This window comes from Brachycentrus maculatus, unplaced genomic scaffold, assembly GCF_059751285.1.
Source record: "Brachycentrus maculatus isolate JH-2025_06_01 unplaced genomic scaffold, ASM5975128v1 h1tg000089l, whole genome shotgun sequence".
Classification (NCBI taxonomy): Eukaryota; Metazoa; Arthropoda; class Insecta; order Trichoptera; family Brachycentridae; genus Brachycentrus; species Brachycentrus maculatus.
In genome coordinates, this window is record NW_028280843.1 from 179,217 (window position 1) to 200,806 (window position 21,590).

Genomic DNA, 21,590 nt, shown 5'->3' on the forward strand with positions numbered 1-21,590 from the left:
TATATTAGATCCTAACAATAAAAACCATAAACTGTTTAAAAAAAACACGTACTCTTTGTTTAATTTATATCACCATATTCAAGCATAATATAATATTTACAACATTTTGAGTGTGTCCAAATACTTTTTCACAAATCTGTTTATCTCCAATTAGGAGTTATTTTTTCTGTTATTTTTTGACATTTTAACATAGATGAAGGAAGAACATGGAAGTCTGGGCATTTACGGGGCTGGTTTAAGTGATCACTTTACACACGTGTAACATTCACCAATTCTACCCACGATTGACAACCACATACTTAAATTCCTCGAACATCTTTACAAATTATTGAATACATATAGAAGTTCCAAGAATTTGAGATATTACAGATAAAGAGCATGTGCATTTTACAAGATTTTATGTTTTCTCACCATAGAAGCTATCGAGAAAAAAAGAACGGATACATAATTCATTGAAACCTATCAAGTCTTCCTGCGATGTAACAACTCAAAGATTAGTTTCTTTTTAAGAGGCATTTTTAAACATCCCATCGGAGACCGGATAATAACTAAAACTTGATTAACGTACCGATATTAAATGAGGTGGAAATTATTGAAGTCGAGGCATATACAGAATATACACGCTACAGAAGCTCAAGTCAGTGTCGGAAGTGGCAGTCATTCGCGTGATCTCGTTCCTGGCTTATTCTGATTGCCGTGCTGAGAGTTACCCCCTGCGTGGAAACAATTATTTATTTGGAGAATAAAGAGAAAAAAACACTTTAAAAAATATTCTGTGATCAGAGTAAGAAGTCAGGCTGAGTTTTGCGGCGCTTGCCAGATGACACTTAGTGCTAGTGTTGCAAATAACGGTCAGAACAAGGGAATAATCGGTTATTTTGTTTATTATTTATTTCCTTATCATCGTTAGAGTTCATTAGCATCAAAGCATTCATCATAATTATTATTACATTCGCAATTATGTAATTACAAATTTTTCATCGTATACTATTGATTATTCGCTAATTTTATAGTATTGTTTATATTTTATTTTCATCAATAAAATCCTAACCTACAACTTTTACTAGTGATTATAAGATTTTTTCGGTAATCATTTTTCATTTACGCACATACATACGTACATGGATAATTCCCTGATATCACTTGTCAATAATTTTAAATTTTCTTATTGATTCATTACTGTCCGTGTGCCATGATAAATAGAATATAATGTAAAATGCCACGTAATAGAAAATCTACTACCATTATTCTTAAATCATTTTTAAAATTGTAAAAAAATTTACATTATTCTAAAATTCACTCTCGTTCATCAATACACGTTTTTGATTGGTCAAATTACTGGTTATTGTAATCATAAGCAGTTATTATATTACTATAGAAATTACTAAAGAACTGATAATTTTTGTCGCTAACAGAATTATCGGTTAATCAATCGACTACGAGTATCTTTAATCTGTTTTGGACATCACTACTGTACGCCCTAGTGATCTCGCGGTCCGCTATTCATGGCATACGGAGAGTAATGAAAGAAGAACCGACGTATTTAATATACCTAGATTATTATTTTCCCAAATCAGATTAAATTTCCTCCAGTCTAAAGGAGCTCCTCTTTCTAATATATTTTTTTAAATATTATATTTTCAACTCATACTCGTACATATTATAATCTAATATGTAATATAATATGTTCATATTTCCGAATTTAATAAGGAGATCTAAAAATAAACCAAAATAAAGGTTTAGATACACATGCTACTAATGAGCATGCTCTTCCAGCCAGTATACACTTGCTCGAAATAAGCATGCTCAAATGAAATACTCCGACACACATGACCATCTACTAGCAAGGTCTCTATCGGCTCAGTGAAGTGTAAAATGGAAAACAAAGCAGTCTTTCGTTCAGAACTGAATACAATCATGCTTTTGCTTATAATGCAATGCGTCTATAAAACTTGTGTCATTTAGCAAGAAAAACACATGAAATTAGACAATTTGGGTTTTTTTTTTTTTGTTATTAAAAAAAAGAGAAATATTTGTGTTTTTATTATTGACAAAAATACTTCAATTTCATACTATTTCTGTGAGCCTAAGCGGCTCATTATTAGGTTCGACCGAGAAACTCTGACTTTAGAGTCCGCGACACTATCTACGGGACCACAACCCGACACTAATTTTGTTTTTATAATTTTCAAGTTCTTCATTTTTTTTTAATAATTTTCAGTCAGTGTTGGGTCGTTCATGTTCGTTATCAAATCTTGATATGCAATATTTCTTGCAACATTGTTTCTAAGCAGGGGCGATCGCGGATTACGGAGGCATTCGTTTTTCCGATATAAACTTAAATATTTTTTAAATATATATTTTTTGAATTTAAATATTTTCTCATCTGCCAGCGAGACATTTTGGAGCGAAATCGTGCACGAAACCCTACTACGAACTTGATTGAAACTACCATGCTCATAAGCAAACCTGTTCACACATGCTACTAAGTAGCATTTGCTCAAATAAAGCATGCTCATTTGCTCACATATAGCATGTGTATCTAGACCAGTGGCTCGAAACCTGAGTTCGATCAAACCCCAGGGGTTCGGTGAGTCAGTCTCCCGGGTTCGGTGGATGTCAAAACACACACCCGACTTATTGTACGATATTGTAAAAAATTATTCGACGTACGATATATTTATTTATCCAATAGATCTAGTATATTATTTGAAAGGAAAATATCAACCTAGCAATAAAAATAATACTAGAGCTCAAACGCTAAAACAATGCACATACTTTGCATCGTATTTTTTTTTACTAGGATGGGACTTCAAATAAATCATAACAAATGTACTAGATCTATTGTCATAACATGTCGTCATTGCGAAATATAATTTACGAAATCGGAGATTCACATAGAATACAGAAGTGATAATTATTTGTTTTAAATTGCTTTCTTCATTTTGTGCACCTTTGGTTAAATATATACCTTTGTTTTATATTTGAAAACATCATAGTTTATTTTTTCCAATTAAGGGTACGGTGAACGCGCATATGATGGGGTTCGGTACCTCCAACACAGTTTAGAACCACTAATCTAGACCTTTACTCTGCATCATATTCGTTATCTTTCTTATTTTAACATCTTTTACCCATCTTCACTTAAACGGTGTTCTCAAAAGGCGAAATCTTCACGGATACGATTTCTGCCATCAAAACTCAATTTACACTTGATTCATTCATTGTACACAATTTAAACTATAATTTTCGTTATCCATGAACGGAAATTCGGAGAACGATTTGGAATTACATTAAAGTAAGTGAATAAGTAGTTTAGTGAACTTTTGACACCTTCCGATAAGCACGAGTGGTTTTCGCAATAATGATAATGAATTTATTCTTGATTCTTGATTCGATTAAATTGGCCTTATTAAATAGAACTACAGGGGCATCCTTAAGGCCCAGTATTCGATAAATCGGAACTTAATTTTCTTTAAACCCAGGTAACATTTCTGCCTTTTTCATTTGCCTTTCTTAGTATCAGCAATTTGTAATTTGTGTTTTTTTAAATGTTCATGTACTATCTACCCTCTGATCGAACATAGCTTTATACGATATCAAACGTTTTGATCAAAATCACTAGTCTGTTTTTGGTTGGTTTGAAGATATTGCTTTTTGTCAATAAGCCCGCTAATGTACTTATTTTTTTTCTGTACATAAATAAAATTTGACGGAAAAAAACTCCAGGGAAAAAATCATTTTTTTCTTCTTAAAACACTGCCTTTTTATTGAAAAAATAAGTTTTTTCGAAATAAATATGTTTTTGAAAAGAAACGAGGTATCGAAAGGTAAGGAGTATAAAAAATAAATACATTAAAAAAACATATGTTCTTAAAAAAACAAAAATAACAATATATTGTTTTAAATTTTTTATGTGAACTGACTTTCGGATCTCAGCGCTACCAGACGCTAACTGAAATACATTATTCCGAGTGAGGCCTTAAAATATAATACAACTGATTTTCTTCTTCGCACTCGGAGGAATAAATTTGCCTGTTGAATATAATTAGCTGTTTGATAGTTTCTGTAAGGTTCATTTGCCTCTCGTGTGGAATATGCCATCGGCGTATAATTTGCCTATAATAATGTAATCCTCCTTCCCAATTTGGTTCGACGTCTCTCGCCCATGTGGAAACAATATGACAAATGGCATATTTACAGAACCTTGTGAGATATCGGATGTGGGCAGTGATTTACTGAATCTACGCCCCCTTTGTGTTTTTGACATTTTTATATCAGAAAGCCATGAAAGTAAGGCCGAATATAATGGTGCTCCTACCGTGGAGCGAAACGATATATTTCCGTTTCATTTGTAATTGCTTTATAGACGAATTATGTTCTTAATCAAATACGAAAACCCCCCTACAACGTTGAAATAGCCACCGCTTTGTCGAAAGGAACGTTCTAAGGAGTTCATGTTTTAAATTGTATTTTTACATTTTTTTTCACTAGCGGAAATTGCTTAATTGAGTCATTTAAAATCAAAATATAATATAAAAACATTAAATCTCCCTACAACGTTTCCCCCGATAACGCGGTACCTATCTTAACGCTATATGGGGGTTAACTGTAATAATGATTAAACCATTCAACCCGAATGTTGATGTGTTGTTATTTACATTGGTAAAAGCTTTGTTTTACTCTAAAAACGCGGTATACGTACCAAATTATATATTTTCATAAGAAATTATCTTAAATCAAACCTAAAAAATCTAATTTTTAAGTTAAATTTTACTAAGTAAATGGCACTATTTCTTTACATCTATTGTGACACGTGTTTCGATGTATTCTGCATCATTTTCAAAAACCGATACGGTGATTTTATCTCTAATTGAAACGTATACTTTTAATATAATGTTAAAATTATGCACAGAATATCAATAAAACTAAAAAATAACTTTTAGTCAGATTTTATAATTTACATATGGATGATGGAGAAATATTGTATTATCTAAGAATACATTATTATTAGGTCTTCGGCCTTAAGGACCAATATATGATAAATAGCAACTTAGCATCTTAAAACGCAACATTTGACGTAATTGATTTTTTTGCTTAAAACACCGTTTTTGTATTGAAATAATAAAGTTTTATTTGAAATAAACATATGGCTTTGAAAATAAAAGAGTTATTAAAAGGTTAAGAGTTATTATTAAAATATTTATTCGCCAGTATATGTATTCAATTTCAATTCAAACCCTTATCCGCACCCCAATGGTGCATAGGGCACTACATTATACAAACATAATGTTATCTGGATCGTTTACGCACGAAGGAAAGGTGATCAGCCATCCGCTTTAGGTGCCAGTCCAGGGTAATATTGAATAAATTTTAGAGAGAAAAAATCACTTATATTCATTTGACCCCCCCCCTGGGAATCGAGCCCGGGACCTCCAGAACGGTAGCCGAGCGTGCTGACCATCACACTACGGAGGCGGACATTTATGTTTTTAGTAACGCTCTTTCTTTCATTCAAAGGTGATCAGCCATCCGCTTCAGGTGCCAGTCCAGGGTAATATTGAATTAATATTAGAGAGAAAAAATCACTTATATTCATTTGACCCCCCTGGGAATCGAACCCGGGACCTCCAGAACCTCCAGACCATTACACTACGGAGGTGGATATGTATGTATACTCTAAAAAAATTGTGCGTGGACAACACGTGCGGCTTTGTTTATTTGAGATTACACCTATAATTCTTGATACTTTAAATGTTTACCATTTCCATGGTACAGTACGTTAAGGTGTTCCTATTAAATTCGGTCAATTCCAGTGTGCAATGTGGAACTAATATCCAGTTCACACGGTAAGCCCGAGTCCCGACTCTCCTGAGATTGGATCCAAATGAGTCAAAACATCCGGTCATTTGACTGCCCGGCCATTGCACGCACTGCGTTTATTTACAGCTCGTAATTATCGGAGGGAATCAACGGAACATACTCCTTTATTTACAGAGATAATCACACGAAAAGATTCGTTTATCTTTCGGGAGAAACTGAAACGCATGGGAAAATAAAGAAAAAAACAATAGGCGCGTTAGGAAACGGAGAAAGAAATATAATAAAATCTACCGATAAAGGTACTCGGAATTAGTTCGTATAATGGTGAAAAGAAGAAAGTAATGACTGAAACAAATACCTCATTATTTATTATCAAATATCTCTCATGTTTCGACTTTCTTTTCTTCAAAAGATAATTATGTGGATTATAAGCAATTCTCGAATTGCGTACATATTCGTAAACACCCGCTAACTTCATTAGTCAATTTGATGAACGATTCAAAGTTGAATGTCAACAGCGATGTTAATAGGTTAGGTTAGATGATAATTGAATCTCATTACAAACCTTTGTTACTAGAACACTTAGTAATTGTATTCCAAGGCGCAAATGAAATAGAAATCGATAATAAAGCACTTACCAATTGTTAACTTGAATTTAAAAGGCATGAATGAATTTCAATTTCACTGTGATTATCGATGAGCTATACCTGCTGCTAATATTTATATAGACATAACACTCACTCCTTTCAACAACGTCAAATATCGAAAAACTTTTTAAAGTTTAAAAATATAATAAAATGTATTAAAAATAAATATCAAGCCACTTATTGAACTTTTTACTATGCAGCAGATCTTTTTAGGTTAAACCTGAATGTTTTTTTTCTCCGTTTGAAAAATATTAAGTATATTTAAAAAAAATAATTAAACGATACATTTTCTTCAAAATGCAATTTTTCTGCAAAAACAACATTTTCTCCCCTGTAGCGGGTAAATATTAAGTTTAAAATATGCCGCTTTTGCTGGGATATAGTACACTTTCTGGGCATTCCGAAAACATGCTCAACTGAAAATAGTCTATTTTTGATATATGACGTTGTTGAAAGGAGTGAGCGATATGTAACTCAAATTATTGTACACTAATTTGACTCGCGCGTCTCGCGTGACCTTCCGCCCTTAGTGACGTTATACAAGTCCCAACTTCAAAACAATTGTAATCCGACGTATTCAAATATGCAAACAGAAAGATTAGTTCAATAATCTATTTACAAATAAAAAATACTTTACTCTGTTAAACTTTAAATATTTAAAAAAGATATCCAATGAAAATAAAAAGTTACAGAGTGACTCATAAAACTCGTCTCATCCTTTTGAAAACGCGATGTGACAGGAAGCTTAATAAATAACGATCTAATTTCTTTGATGACTGATTCCAATTTCAGGAATAAACCGAAAGAAAACTTGCATAAAATTTGGGGCCATCTCCATATGTATTTTCGAATGTATTTTGGATTATTTTTGGATGTCATTAAAGAGGATTTAAAAAAACTGTTATTAATTAAAAAGTTACATCTCTTCATTCCAAAACCGCATTTCCGCAAGGTTTGTAGCGAAGGCCCATCTAAATACAGGGTGAGCCAAAAATAAGTGAAAGATAAAAAATAACACCATTTTCATATTTACTGACGTTTCACAACCCGGTTTCATTTTTATGTAAAGTGCAGATAGGTACGATTTATTTTGGAGTGATATAATCCAAAAAGTAAGAAAAATTATTTTATTGTTTTATTACCATATCGCTTACTCCTTTCAAGAACGTCATAAATAAAAAAAACTTTATTTTTCAGGAAAACGTTTTTAAATTTTTAAAATATAATACAATATTTTAAAAATAAATATCAAGCTACTTATTGAACTTTTTACTGTGCAACAGATCTTTTTAGGTAAAACCTGAAGGTTTTTTCTCCATTTGAAAAATATTTAGTATATTTAAAAACATAATTAAACAATACCCTTTCTTCAAAATGCAAAAACATCACTTTCTGCCCAGTAGCGGGTAAATATTAAGTTGAAAATATGCCTCTTTTGCTGGAATATAGTACATTTTCTGGGCATTCCGAAAACACGCACAACTGAAAATTGAAGATTTTTTCATTTATGACGTTCTTGAAAGGAGTAAGTGATATGTCGTTGTATGTCAATATACAACTTCTCTATGTGGTTGCCCAACATGGATGATTGACTGGTGAATATCACACAGTGTACAGAGTGATCGCTTAAACCAGCTGATCGCAGGCCCTATTAATACCCATATAAACCAATAGGCATGTCCCCACTTTAATACACTTCTTCATCTATATTATGTTAAAATATCTAAATAAATTGTACAAATAGTTCATTACTGGATGGTTCACTCTATATGGTCATAAATATTATTCAAAGGAAGTAGGAAGGTCATATTTAAGGTACATAATATTTTTATTATAAACCTAATCATTGTATTAATTTGTGGTCACTGCGGTGTAGTATTCATGATTACAGTTGAACAAACATTATTTTTGAAAAATATGTATAAACACAATGAGGAAACATTCACATGTTCCATTAAATTGCAGAAAAGTTTTTGAAAAATCATGTAAAACATAAAATAGTTTCTGTGAATATGATTGAAGCTGTTTAATATTGACAAATATCGTCATTTCATGGTGGTCATGCAATTTGACAAGACGGGCGCGTGTCTCTAAATCGTGCAGACTTAAATGGCGAAACAATTAATACTCATCCAATCTCTTTTGTTATCATAGTTTATTTTATACATGTAACATACATCACCCTCAAGGGACTCATACACATATGCGGTAGCTTTCAAAAGCTTGTATGAGTATTAGTTAGGAGCCTCGAACACCCAAGCCATTGCTGCTATTCTCTCTTTCCTTCCTTTATTCCTTCTTTATTTCCTTTACATAAAGCAGAAATTTTTTTTAACCTGAGACTTTACATCATCTGTATCCTATCAAATATATTCTAATTCTAGTTCACGATCTAAAAATCCCGAGCGCAAGACTGATCACCCTACCTTCATGTCATTGAAGATTGAGATGACACCGCATTATTTTGATGTGGTCTTCTATGCATATAAGGGCTAGAAGAAGAAAAATTACGTCATAATACCTTGCTAAAAAAATCCTACAGGTTGAAATAAACATGAACAATATTTTCTTAAATTTATTTTTCTTTTCATTTCAGTTATTACGAGCAAATATGGCAGATCGAAGGTAATCATTATACCCTGATCTGAAGCTGCCAAGATGCGTCTATTTAGGACCCGACGGCACAGCGATCAGGGCCTGGCTCCCGCCACGTCTCAAGACCTCGGAGACCAGACAGGGAAGCTAGGAATCCATTCTGCCAAGAGTGGGCAGCACCCAGGAAGTGTTGGAGTCACCACCTCCAATGGACTGCATTCGGAGAATGAAAAACCTGGTTCAATCTCTGCATCTTCCAAGAAACTTGGTTCTCCTGGAACTCCTCAGCGGGAGAAAGCTCAAGGATCCAGTACCAATTCGGAGTACCATGTTGTAACGGCTATGCCAGCAATGATTCTTGAAGATGATATTGCTAGAGAAAAGGAAATGAAGAAAGGTACTTTCATGAGTTTATCTAAATCTTCTTCTTTAGCCTTCTGTCCTCCATTGCTGAATATCGGCAGTGGAGTTTATTTAAATATTTATATTTAATTTATGTTGAAATATCACTGAAATCTTTACATAAATATCTCCTAAGTTGAACATATCCATTGTTTTTAAACAATGATTTGGACATATATGTTAAACATCGTTAATAAAATATTTTCTTATTACAGTGATTGCCACTTGGGGAAGGAGAATGGGAAGAAAATTAGACCTTCTCAAAAGACATGATACAAAAGGACTCGCCACTGAAACTGCGATCTCAAATGATCCGAAGTGTCCCGCTACACCGACATTAAATAACATTGGAACTTTTCGAAAGAAAAATTCTTGGAAAATGGGAAGAAGTCTATCCGACTCGAACTCTCAAAATAAAGATTCAGATACAGAATCGTTACGCTCTGCCAAAGTTAGCATAAGGGATAGGTCACCGAGTCCGTTCAAAAACTTGTTTTACAGAATGGGTTCCACGGGGATGTTGAATTCATCAAAAAATGTGGTTTCAGATAAGCATCGAAGGTCGTGCAACAGTATCGGTGATAAAAATCCCAATCAGACTTTATTTAGAAGTTGTTCTACATCGCACATATCCACATACATCAAAGCGGATGATCCTACAGAAGGACTAAATCTTCAAGATAGCGCAAACACTAATAGAGATACAACTGCAAGTCAGAATAATTTTGTTTCTAATGATAATTACGTTGCAGTACCTGCAAAAGCAGTCAGCTGTGATAATATATCTAATTTAGATTCACCGAATTCCCAAAATCAAAGTAAAAAATCGAATTTCCCATATGCATTTTTAAGATCAAAGTTGTCAGTTCTTCCCGAAGAAAATGGTGGGAGTGTTGTAAATCAACACCTTAAACCGCAATACCGACAGAGTCTCTCGGATAGAAGTGCCGGAAGAGAGTCGGTAATGAGTACAAACTCGGAGAGGGCCTACAAATTAAGAGCAAATTCTGAGGAACATTTTAATTTATCTGATAATACGTCTGTTTTTGAGGATATGATGTGTAGCACGCTCGGAAGAGTTAAGAAAGATAATCCAACAATAAGAAATTCCATGAGGAGTAATGTGGAATATAGAAAAAATACACACAGTTGGGAGCATCGTGCCTCTTATAATGGAAACCCATCTAATCAAAATGTTATGTTATTACCCGGCCATCGACATAGTATACCTCTGTCAGACCGGCTCACCAAATTTAATTTAAAACACCAAAATCCAACAGATTACTCTTCTTCCAATTGCAGTATTTATAACAATTCAGAGGGAGATCCACAGCAAAATTTTCACCGGTTAAGCAACTATATAAGTTCAAATGAATCCGGTTATGATAGTGATGGACGACTTAATGATGACCATAGCAACCACTCTCCGCCAGATAATATTTCAATATTGGAACAAGAAAATGAAGAATTAAACGAAGATCTGAATTATTTAAGTAATATTGCATCAGTAAACGATTTGAATGCATTAAGTAAGACCTATTCAATAAATTCTGATAAAAATTGTGAGAGCTCCAGTGCACTTATACCTAATAATGTTAACTATCATCTTCATAATGCAATTGAATCAAATCAAGAACGACAGAATTCGAGATGGGTACAGCAAACAAAATCTTATAATGATAATTCAAATTGTTTCGAAGAAGTTATAAATCCGACTAATCTTAGCGTCGGAAACACCACATCTATTATCACCAGACCCATCAATTTACCATATGGATTAAAAACCATTACTATGGATGAAAGAGTTCAAACACGGAAATTTCAATTTCTCCAATCGCAACTCATTGGATTAGAACATAAACCTTTACTAAATGGTTGCAGCACCGACTATAAATTGAAATCCTTAGAAAGGCAAGTTACAGTTACTCCGATAAACGATATGGATGCTTTGAATTCCCCGTGCACAAAGAGATTTAGAAGAATACGATTACTGAAATCTAGTATTGAAGAAAGTTTGGGTGTTTATCTCGCGCAGCATAAGACTCCTGTCATGGAAGGATCCAGTGACTGTGAAATAAGATACATTATTGTAAAATTAGACATTGATGGAATCGCGCATCGAGATGGCCGTCTCCGAGTAGGGGACGAAATCGTAAATGTCAATGGAAAAGTTTTACGAGGCTTATCAAGTCTTAAAGATGTTCAACATATTGTCAATAGTTGTTCTACCCAGTCAAATATTCAGATGGAATCTAACCAACAGAAATTCTTTGTAGACCTCATAATGGCTCATGACGAATACACACCAGTTACTCACACTGTTAGTAGGATGATCACCACATCTGTTGTACAACATATTCCCGTATCTCCTATGAAATTGCAAAACACTTCATATATTAAAATGTTGGGATCAAACAATATTCACAGCGGTCCGATTTCATCTTCCGATAATATACAAAATAGAAATCAAATATTAGATATATCGTGTCCATCCAATTCGCAGCAATCAAATACAGTTATTCGTAATAGTATAACCGCATCTCAGAGACACGGTTTGCCGTCAAATCATAAAAGCGATGATGAAAAATTGCTCGAGAAAAGTAACCTGAGGAGATCAATATCTTCCCAGAATTATCAAGGACACGAGAGTATTACAGATGATGACCACGACACATTTACACGAATGAACCATTTTGAAAGACTTTCTTATCGTCCGATACGGATAAATAAAGCGTCAGCATCAGGAAGTGGTAGTAACTTGGTTAGAACTGTTGACCAAATTTCGTGTAGACTATCGGATGAAGATGAAAAAGCTAAAGCACCCCCTACAATTCCACCAAGACTCCCTATTCCTAGTGTCCACTCTATAGAAAACCTTTCTGAACATAATGATAATGAATATGGTTTTACTCGTTTTGGATCTCAAAGAGTTTCAATCAGTTTGAGAAATAAAAAGCAAGCGGAAGAAACAAGTATATTGAATACAGCTGGAGGCTCAAAAATAAATGAGAATTTGCGACCGACATCAAACGCAACATTTATTTACAATGTAACATTTTGGAAAGGAACTGGGAAAAAGAGTTTAGGATTCAGCATCGTCGGAGGAACAGACTCTCCGAAAGGACAAATGGGAATTTTCGTAAAAACAGTTTTCCCTACAGGTCAGGCTGCCGATCAGGGTACAATCTTTGAAGGTAAATATTTACGTATACATATATGCATTAATTAACTCCTGATTTCGTTTTTTTTTTAAACTTACATACACACATTTTAGCATTGTGTATGAACATAGTTTCTATTTTTAAAATATTTGAAATCTATTCAAGTCTAAAAAAAAATATAGATATGTTGCTCAAAAGAAGAGTGAACAACTACTTCTTTTTTATCAATTAAGATAGTTACACTTAAAACTTCTCCTTTAGTGATTTCGCCCACTTTATCAACATTATATAAAACATCAGAACTATTCGGCTGTCCAAACTCAAAACACAGTAAGGGACATTTTTTTGAGAAACGCTTTTTTGCATTTTTGGATTAAGTAGATTCTACTTAGTCCAAAACTTTCTTAGTCTACTTTGTCCGCCTCCGTAGTGTAATGGTCAGCATGCTCGGCTACCGTTCTGGAGGTCCCGGGTTCGATTCCCAGCGGGGGTTAAATGAATATAAGTGATTTTTTCACTCTGATATTTATTCAATACTACCCTGGACTGGTACCTGAAGTGGAGGGCCGATCACCTTTCCTTCATGTGTTAACGATCAAGATAACACTGCGTTTATATGATTCAGTGTCCTATGCACCATTGGGATGCGGATAAGGGTTTGAAGAAGAGATTCTACTTAGTCCAAAAAAATGTTTTTCAAAAAAAATGTCCCTTACTGTGTTTTAAGTTTGAACAGCCGTGATGTGCTGGATTAACTACGAACAATCCAGTACAATGCCCTATGCACCATTCTGGTGCAGAGACAGATCAAAGAAGAGGAAAGAAGAACATCACAATTTTTTCCCTGCCAACAGTGGTGATGAAACTCAATGTTATAAATTAAGCAGCATTCGACCAACTACATATGTTTATGATGTTAGGGAGACAATGTGAATAAAGAGTTTCTCCGTTTTATCTGCAGGTGATGAAATATTATCAGTGAATGGTGTTTCCATGCACGGGCTGACTCACTCTGGAGCAATCGGACTCTTCAAGCAAGTGAAAGAGGGTCAAATAGAATTACAGGTTTCAAGAAGGTTAGTCACTTATTAATGTATTTTTTGAAACACTTAAGAATCAAATTAAAAAGAAATTATAACCATTAATTCTTACTTACTATTTGTCTCTCTGTTAACATATACAATTTGTATAATATAAAAATAGTGGCAGAATATACCAGTGATAGGTGATCAAATAAAATAAAAATTCTTCATGAATCTTCATGAATTCTTTACCAAATTTGGTTTTTGGATTCGATCACTTGATGTTAAATAGTGCACAAAATTGGTCGCATACTTCAAGTTACTCATAGATTTTACAATTTCGCTAAAAAAACTTGGAACAATATATACTTAGAAAAATTAACAAATACTTTCTCAATCAGATAACGAAAAAAGTAATAGTTACCCATTAGACACGTTCATAAAATATAAAATAAATGGACATTTGGAAGTTTAAAAGATTGATTCAAAAAGCTTACTGTAACTAAAACATGCACTCGTATCATAACCAGTAATATTTTCAAATTGATTTCTTTTATATTGGTGTCATGAATGTATATGAATAGTATTCACTTAAATTAAACTAACTAACTAACCATCACGCCGCTTCCCCGCAGGGGTAGGCAGAGAGAATCGAACGCCACACCACTCTGTCTTTGCAAACATTCTTTGCCTCTTCTACATTCATGCATCTCCTCATACATACCCGACGATTATTACGACTCCTGACCCGGCCGCTTTCAAGTATTTGACATACCTGATTGTGCCAAGTTTTCCTCGGTCGTCCTCTGCTTCTTTTTCCAACTACATTCGCTCCAAAAATTTGTTTAACCATTCTTTCTTCACTCATACGCTCCACATGTCCAAACCATCTCAACACACCTTTCTTAATTTTATCGATAATGCTTATCTCAGCCTTACATTTTTTCCTTATTTCATCATTCGAACATCTATCAACCATCGTTTTGCCACACATTCGTCTGAGGGATCGCATTTCGACTGCATTCAGTCTGCTTTCATCCTTCTTTTGCCAACTCCATGCTTCGCTTCCATACATAAGGGTTGGAACCAGAACTCCATTGTGTACTGCCAGTTTAGCTTCCGCTGATAGATTAAAATAGAAAACAATTAATACTAGCCAAAAGAAGACAGTTTAGCATACACATTTAAGATAGTTGAAAAATAACTATGTATATCGTCTTCAGAATAATATGTAATATAAAAATGTTTGTATTGCAAGATCTAAATCTGATTTTTTCTTTTTTTTTTGCAGAACCCCAAGATCCAAATCATTTGATGTGTTCGGTGGCCAATATACTGGAAATGAGAGAATATCATGAACTACTCCATGCATTGATGCTATTCATCCAACAACATTCCCAGAATTGAATGAAAAGATTAAAGAAATTAAAAATCTGAATTATATTTATATTTCAAGCATAATTTGTAGGGTTTTCATATCACATAGTGTTTTTAATGGTAATCATACCAAAGACATTATATGATTCATGTAGATCTTTAATTTACAACATTCTGAGTGTGTCCAAATACTTGTTCACAAAATCTGGATTATCTCCAATTACAGAAGTTATTTTCATATTATTTTTGACATCTCATCAAAGTTGAAGAAGAATATGGAAATTGTCTGGTTAAATTATAAGCTTAAATAATAAAAATAAAAATGGTATTTTCTGGCGTTTCTCATGTGTGTGATTATAATCCAGGATTCGGATCTCATATACTAATATAAGAGTTTCTGCTTAATAAAAAAGCTTCTTTACATCTCACCAATAGATGTCTCTAGTGAAGTTCTATTGATTCAAGAACAAGGTTTCTAAATTGGTTCTACAGAACTTCCAAGAATTTGAGTAGTGTGGTTGTCAATAATGGGTAGAATTGGTGAATGTTACACGTGTGTAAAGTGATCACTTAAACCAGCCTATGACGGTCGTCAGCCCCGTAAATGACCAGACTTCCATATTCTTCTTCATCTTTGATGAGATGTCAAAAATAATAGATCTTTAATATTGTAATAAAAATACAGTTTGAACATTAAAACACCAAGCGTTGAAATCAGTTAATTATAAAAATGTGTAAAGTTATTCTTGCAGTAAGAAACAGGAAATATTGATATGTTTAATTTCAACTTCATTAATTGATTTGGATGTCTCTTTGTAGTAATATCTATCCATTGTTAATTTAATATTTACCATAAAAATAGTGGTATTTATCAAGTAAAATTTTAATTGAAAATCTTTAGATTGATTTCCAATAATATTCCATTCGTAGATTAAAAATAAAATATTATATTCCTGTAGTAAACTCTATACTTTTATCATAATTTTTTAATACACCTAATCATATTTTTTAAATTTACCAAAAATAATAGTTTCATTCATAAAAATTACATTTGCTTGTAAAATTGTTGCAACTCACTAATTTTGTTTGATATAAAATCAGTTGACTTTTGAGACAATCATAGTATTCAGAAGCAATGTTTCCCCAATAATTTGTCCTACATCATACGAAAGTGGAATGGTTCGGTAGACGTTCGACTGCAAACCAAATATTGTTAGTTCAACTCCTGGCAATCACAAAATAAATTATGAAAGATTTATACTCAATTGGTCGGGTGACTGTCTTGTATTTTTCATTACTTTTTTTACGAACCTTAATTTTCACCAAGTGTTGAAATTTAAGTGTTCAGTTTAAATGTTTTACGTCACAACATCTGAATATACTCAGCATTTAAAAAAATCCTGAGAACTTTTAGCTGTAAAACGTCTGCAAAACTGGAGATTTTATTTAAAAAATATATTGTGTACAAAAAATATAATTTACTATATAAGTGTTCAAAGTTAAGTATAATTAAAATGTAAGTTTTCTATTATAGTCTTTGTACTTTTTGTAACAAAATAAATCCCCTGTACACATTACAAGAAACTATCATGCAACAGATGTGTCTCGTGTGAACACCAATTCAGGGTATGTATCGCAAAACACGTAACCATATGAACCTTGCAGGCTTATTAGATGTAATCTACGCCTGCTTTATCCGCAGCAGTCGCTTGTCATGTGTATGGGAGCCTACATGTGTAATTAAAATACTGAATTATATAAAATAAAATAAAGCAACCTGAAAGTAATGTATTAAATTCATGTATAGAATTGATATTCCTGTGATATTTTGCTAACTTATATGAGCTATATAAAATATAAAAATAAGTTTTTATTTTTATTTTATAAGATTGTAACAAAGAATTCCCAAAGGTATTTAATAAATTTGTATATTACACTTATATTGTGTTAGTTCATTTAATTTTTATTTAAGAAAAAGTTTTTAAATCATTTGAATTTTCTTATTTGTATTTAACATAAAATTCAGTGATGTATATTATTCGTTTTTTCCGGACATAATTTATTAAGTACACAAGTAAATTAATTACAGGTGAGCTTAAGTGGCAAATGTGTTCCAAGCACTAGTGTTAAGCATAAACAGTGTGGGCAATTGCTGGTAAAGGCTAATTTAAGGGAATGGCCCAAAGTAATTTTGGGGTGTTAAGTGTTTTAGAAGATTTGAGCGGTGCGACCGTGAAGTGGGCATTTTAAGGGCAGGTTTTTTTACGTTTGTGTAAAAAAAAACCTTTTGAAAATAGTGGCCCACCTAAATAGAGTATTATTATTTAAATACAATTAATTGATTAGTACTTACAGTATGAGTGATTTGATGTCTGAGATACAATAATATTATATTCTTAGATAAATATCCCTATAATGCAATGAGAAGTATATTTGCACTCTTAATGCTTGAACAAAACTCTTCAATTATATATTATATGTACTGCATGTTTTTTATTTAATGCCAATCATTTATAATTTACCATTTGCTTCATGTTTCATAATTATTCCTTGATTCGAGTATAAATATAATATAAATATGCATTACACTTGCAAAACCTGTTAATTTGGATTAAGTATAAATATAGGTCTCAGTTATCTAGTCACTTATATGTTATAGTTGGATAATTTGCATGTTTATTATTACTTATATGAAGAAAATAAAAACTTGTTTATGAAAACCAATTTTTTTGCTTCTTAAAACCACTCCCATTTACCATGTGTGTGTGTTTGTGTTGTCAATAATACAGAGACCTTCCATTTACTGGATTCAGCTGAGCTAGGAGAATTCAGTAGAAAATATGAGACATTAAAAATTTATATGCACTAATAAAAAGTTTATTTTCAATTTAAGGCCTAGTATTTGTTAAACAGCAACTTAAATTTCTTTAAACCCATGTAACATTTGACATAATTGTTGATTTTTTTAAGCAAGGTTTTTGTATTGAAAAAAATAATTTTTCTACGAAATAAATACATATATAAATATATACATATAAAAGGTGAGGTGTAGCAAAAACAAAATCCAATATGTATTTTTTTTAATTGGCCGTAACCCGACGGCCGGATCTATGCATTGTCGGAAGCCAACTGAGTTTTATTAATGCGAGTTTGGCCTTAAATGGTTAGATTGAATATTCAACATGTAAAAGGGGATATTGCTGTCAACACTGCAAGAACATGCAACTCATTTTCTCCGAAAAGTGCAACACTTCTTCTTTTCGCAAACTCTTGTATGAGTAAGGCTTTTTTTATCAACAAATTTTCATTTACAATGCATAGCAAATAGATGCATGTATAGAAAGTAATAATTCATGTTTTTATTACTATTACCAACAAAAAGATGCTGTGATATTGCAGAATTGACAGGGACATGAAAGAATAAGTTGAATGATAGATAATACATGATATAAAGAAAATTCATCATGGTGTTTTTTTTATAATTAGTTTATTGATATACTTTTTTATGACTGGCTGACTAACTGCCTGTTTATAATAACTTTCAATTCACACATTGGAGGTTCTCTAATCAATCTATCTACAATCATTACTACATATTATAATTAATCTCAGTCTATCTTCTTTCACACACTGGACATTAAACATTCTAATAGTTTCATATTTGGTAATGGTAATGTAGAAACAGAGCATAATAAATAATTATTTCTAGAAGAAAACAATAAATAACCGAGTTAATATGCAAGTTAGTAAACATTGAATAACCAAGGCAGCATTAAAAAAAAACACTGACTATTGAAAAATGACTTAAAATATCGATGTTGGAGAATCAAACACTTATGTTATGATTATTATTAAAGACCTATATCAACACATTATCTGCGGGAAGGGTAATTTTACCGTTTCACTCGACTGGTGGTGTTCGGCGGGAAAGGTAATTTTACCTTTTCACTCGACTCATCGTAAATTGCGTGTAAGTTATTTTACGCTTGACTTTTGCAGCATCTTTTGATCTCATATCGATGTATACAGTATGGTTAAATGTTATCACTTCTTTTCAGAGATGTTTATCTCTATTATGAGCGCGAATCCGCCTGCAGATAGTGTGTTAAGGTACAAGGAATTATTTGGGTACAAAATGTGTGGTTTACAATTTTGATTGGAATATATGTTGCAAATTCACAAAACATTTTATTCTACTCTCGCTTGTATACCTGTAGAATAACATGTGCATACTTAAGACCATAATAAACCACAGTTATTTAACCCATTGTGTATCTCTAAAATAGAGTTGAAAATTATTCCACAACGCTACAGCATTCAAATTTGAGAAAGATATCACATAAACTATCCACATTTTTTCTTGAATTGATTCGGCAATCACTTTGTAGTAATATCTATCAATTTTTAATGTACGTTTTACTGGGTAAATCCCAATATTTCTTAAAATCCTAAGTGTTTCGATACTTGAAAATGGTGTTTAAAAATGATGCAGAATGCATCAAAACACGTGTCTTATTATATTTTAATGAATAGTGATATTTAACAAGTAAGATTTAAAAATTAAATAAATACATTTTGTTGTTTTATTTTTTTTCCAGTCTATTCTTATACCTCAATAAAATGAAATAATCATTAGAATTATATGATCCGAAATCTGTCAATGAACTCAAAATTTAAAATATTAATTGCAAAAATAAAAATTATAAGTAAATATCCCTCGTTTAAATTATTCAAAAGGCGTCTTGTTATGAAGTATTAATATAATAATGGTAATATTCTTAAAAGATATGATTGGTTAGTTAAATGACAAAATTTAAAACGATTGAGCATAGAGATGAAAATGAAAAATAAAACAAGTAATATCGTTAGTTTATTTTTTATTCAAATCAATAAATAAATTTGTTCAATTTGGATCTAATTCATGACCCCTTTTCCTAATAGAGTTGCCCAATCTACGCCGTCCAAATCCATCTGAGGATCTGGGCTCGCAAGGTCGTAGGCTAACATGTACTCCGAAGTCGTGATGTACAACGCTACCAGCAGTCCCAAGAGCCCGGCCAACCAGATGGACTTCTGGAATATTATGCACACCGTTACACATAGCCCAAAGTAGGTCAAGTATCGAGTCATGTTCACTTTGAATTTGTTGTCCTCTTTGGAAGCATCCACGCATAGGTTGTCTTTCAACCTGTAGCCCGCAGCACACTCCAGACACATGTCAGGGCCGTCACCTGAACATCCGTCGCACGATCTGTCGCACTCCAGACATTTGTGCGAACCTTCTTCGTTCACGCAAAATTTGTTTCCGTCGCAAGTCGTCTTTTTGGAGCACTCGTTAACGTCTACGCAGCCGTTGTCGGTATCCATGAGCCAGCCATCGTTGCAAACTAAACAGCCTTTGACTCCGCCTTGGGAACACGCGCCTTTACAAGCTCGGTGACAAGCCGAGCACAGGAGCTTCTTCTCGTCCTGGTAGGCCTGGTAAAATCCATCGGAGCACTCCGAGCACAGTTTCCCGGAGTAGCCTGCGTCACAAAGGCATTCTCCATTGCCTTTTCTAGTTCCGTCTCCTTTACATTTTCCGTTCCCGTTACAGACGTTCTCTGTTCCGCCGATACACGGATCGCAGTTCTTTCCATAATGATATTTGGGGCAACAGTGTTTTATCTTTTCGATGCAAAGCCACTCGTAGATATCGTCGGATATGGAGTCCTTGTCAAACCACCATTCTTCCACAAAATGTTCCGCTTCTTCGGCGATAGCGTGGCACTGATCCGCGTGTTCCTTCACCTCTCTACACAGCCTTTCCTGTATTTCCACTAGACGAACCTCGCTCCTCGCGTACGAGCGTAACTTCTCCTCTTCCCACGCGGCATCGCCCCCCTCGAACTTCCCTCGCGCCGTTCGATCCATGCCCTTCTTGAACGAATCGACGAACACCTTACAAGCCTGGCAAGGCCCTAACTTTCTTTGGGAATTAGCATTATTATTCAAATGCAAATTTGGTATCGGATTATCACAATAAACTCCTATATTGAAGATTACTAACAATAACAAAAACTCGCGTACAATCATTTTATGCATAAAAAAACCTACTTACACCCGATTGAAAACAACGAATCACAATTTTAAGATATGTGAGAAAAAATCTTTGTTTTATTTATTCATTGTTCATACATAAACTCAAAAATATTGTAATGAATTTCCGACCTCCCGAATTCACTGCCGCAAAAGCATGCAAATTCAATACGATACAATCTGACAGCTCTCGATAATAATGACACCGGTCTGACATGCCTTCTTCTGATTGGTTCTTTCGGCCAGAGAAAAAAAAAATCTATACTCCAGGAAGTTTGTTTTTACATTAATAGTGCTCCAACGTTTTTTTTAACAATGTATTTTATTCATTCGATATTTTGTTTTCCTATGGAAAAGCAATTTATTTTTCTTCATGAATACCTATGTTATAAATACCGATAATATTTAGTAAAATAAGGATAAAAAAGTTTTTAACGTTTGCGTTGGGACACAACATTGCAAAATAAACATTGCAACAGATTCAT

The 21,590-nt window shown here is 33.2% G+C and overlaps 2 protein-coding genes across 2 annotated transcripts in view; one reads left to right on the forward strand and one right to left on the reverse strand.

Moving 5' to 3' along the window:
- LOC148310670 (uncharacterized) overlaps positions 1-15,137 on the forward strand; it is a 117,349-nt gene extending 102,212 nt beyond the window's left edge. The window contains exons 4-7 of the mRNA XM_088258014.1: positions 9,067-9,462; positions 9,683-12,661; positions 13,590-13,704; positions 14,942-15,137. Coding sequence (XP_088114140.1) covers positions 9,129-9,462; positions 9,683-12,661; positions 13,590-13,704; positions 14,942-15,008 — 3,495 coding nt within the window. The 5' untranslated portion in view covers positions 9,067-9,128 and the 3' untranslated portion in view covers positions 15,009-15,137. The remainder of the gene's footprint in view (positions 1-9,066; positions 9,463-9,682; positions 12,662-13,589; positions 13,705-14,941) is intronic.
- Positions 15,138-18,502: 3,365 nt separating this feature from the next.
- Creld (Cysteine rich with EGF like domains) lies at positions 18,503-21,330 on the reverse strand. The gene has a single exon (XM_088258013.1). It carries the CDS (start codon positions 21,109-21,111, stop codon positions 19,942-19,944), a length of 1,170 nt encoding a protein of 389 aa, XP_088114139.1. The 5' UTR covers positions 21,112-21,330; the 3' UTR covers positions 18,503-19,941.
- Positions 21,331-21,590: the final 260 nt, after the last annotated feature.

Excerpts from the sequence above, each read along its gene's own strand:
- Creld (XM_088258013.1), bottom strand. The coding sequence starts at position 21,111 with ATGCATAAAATGATTGTACGCGAGTTTTTGTTATTGTTAGTAATCTTC.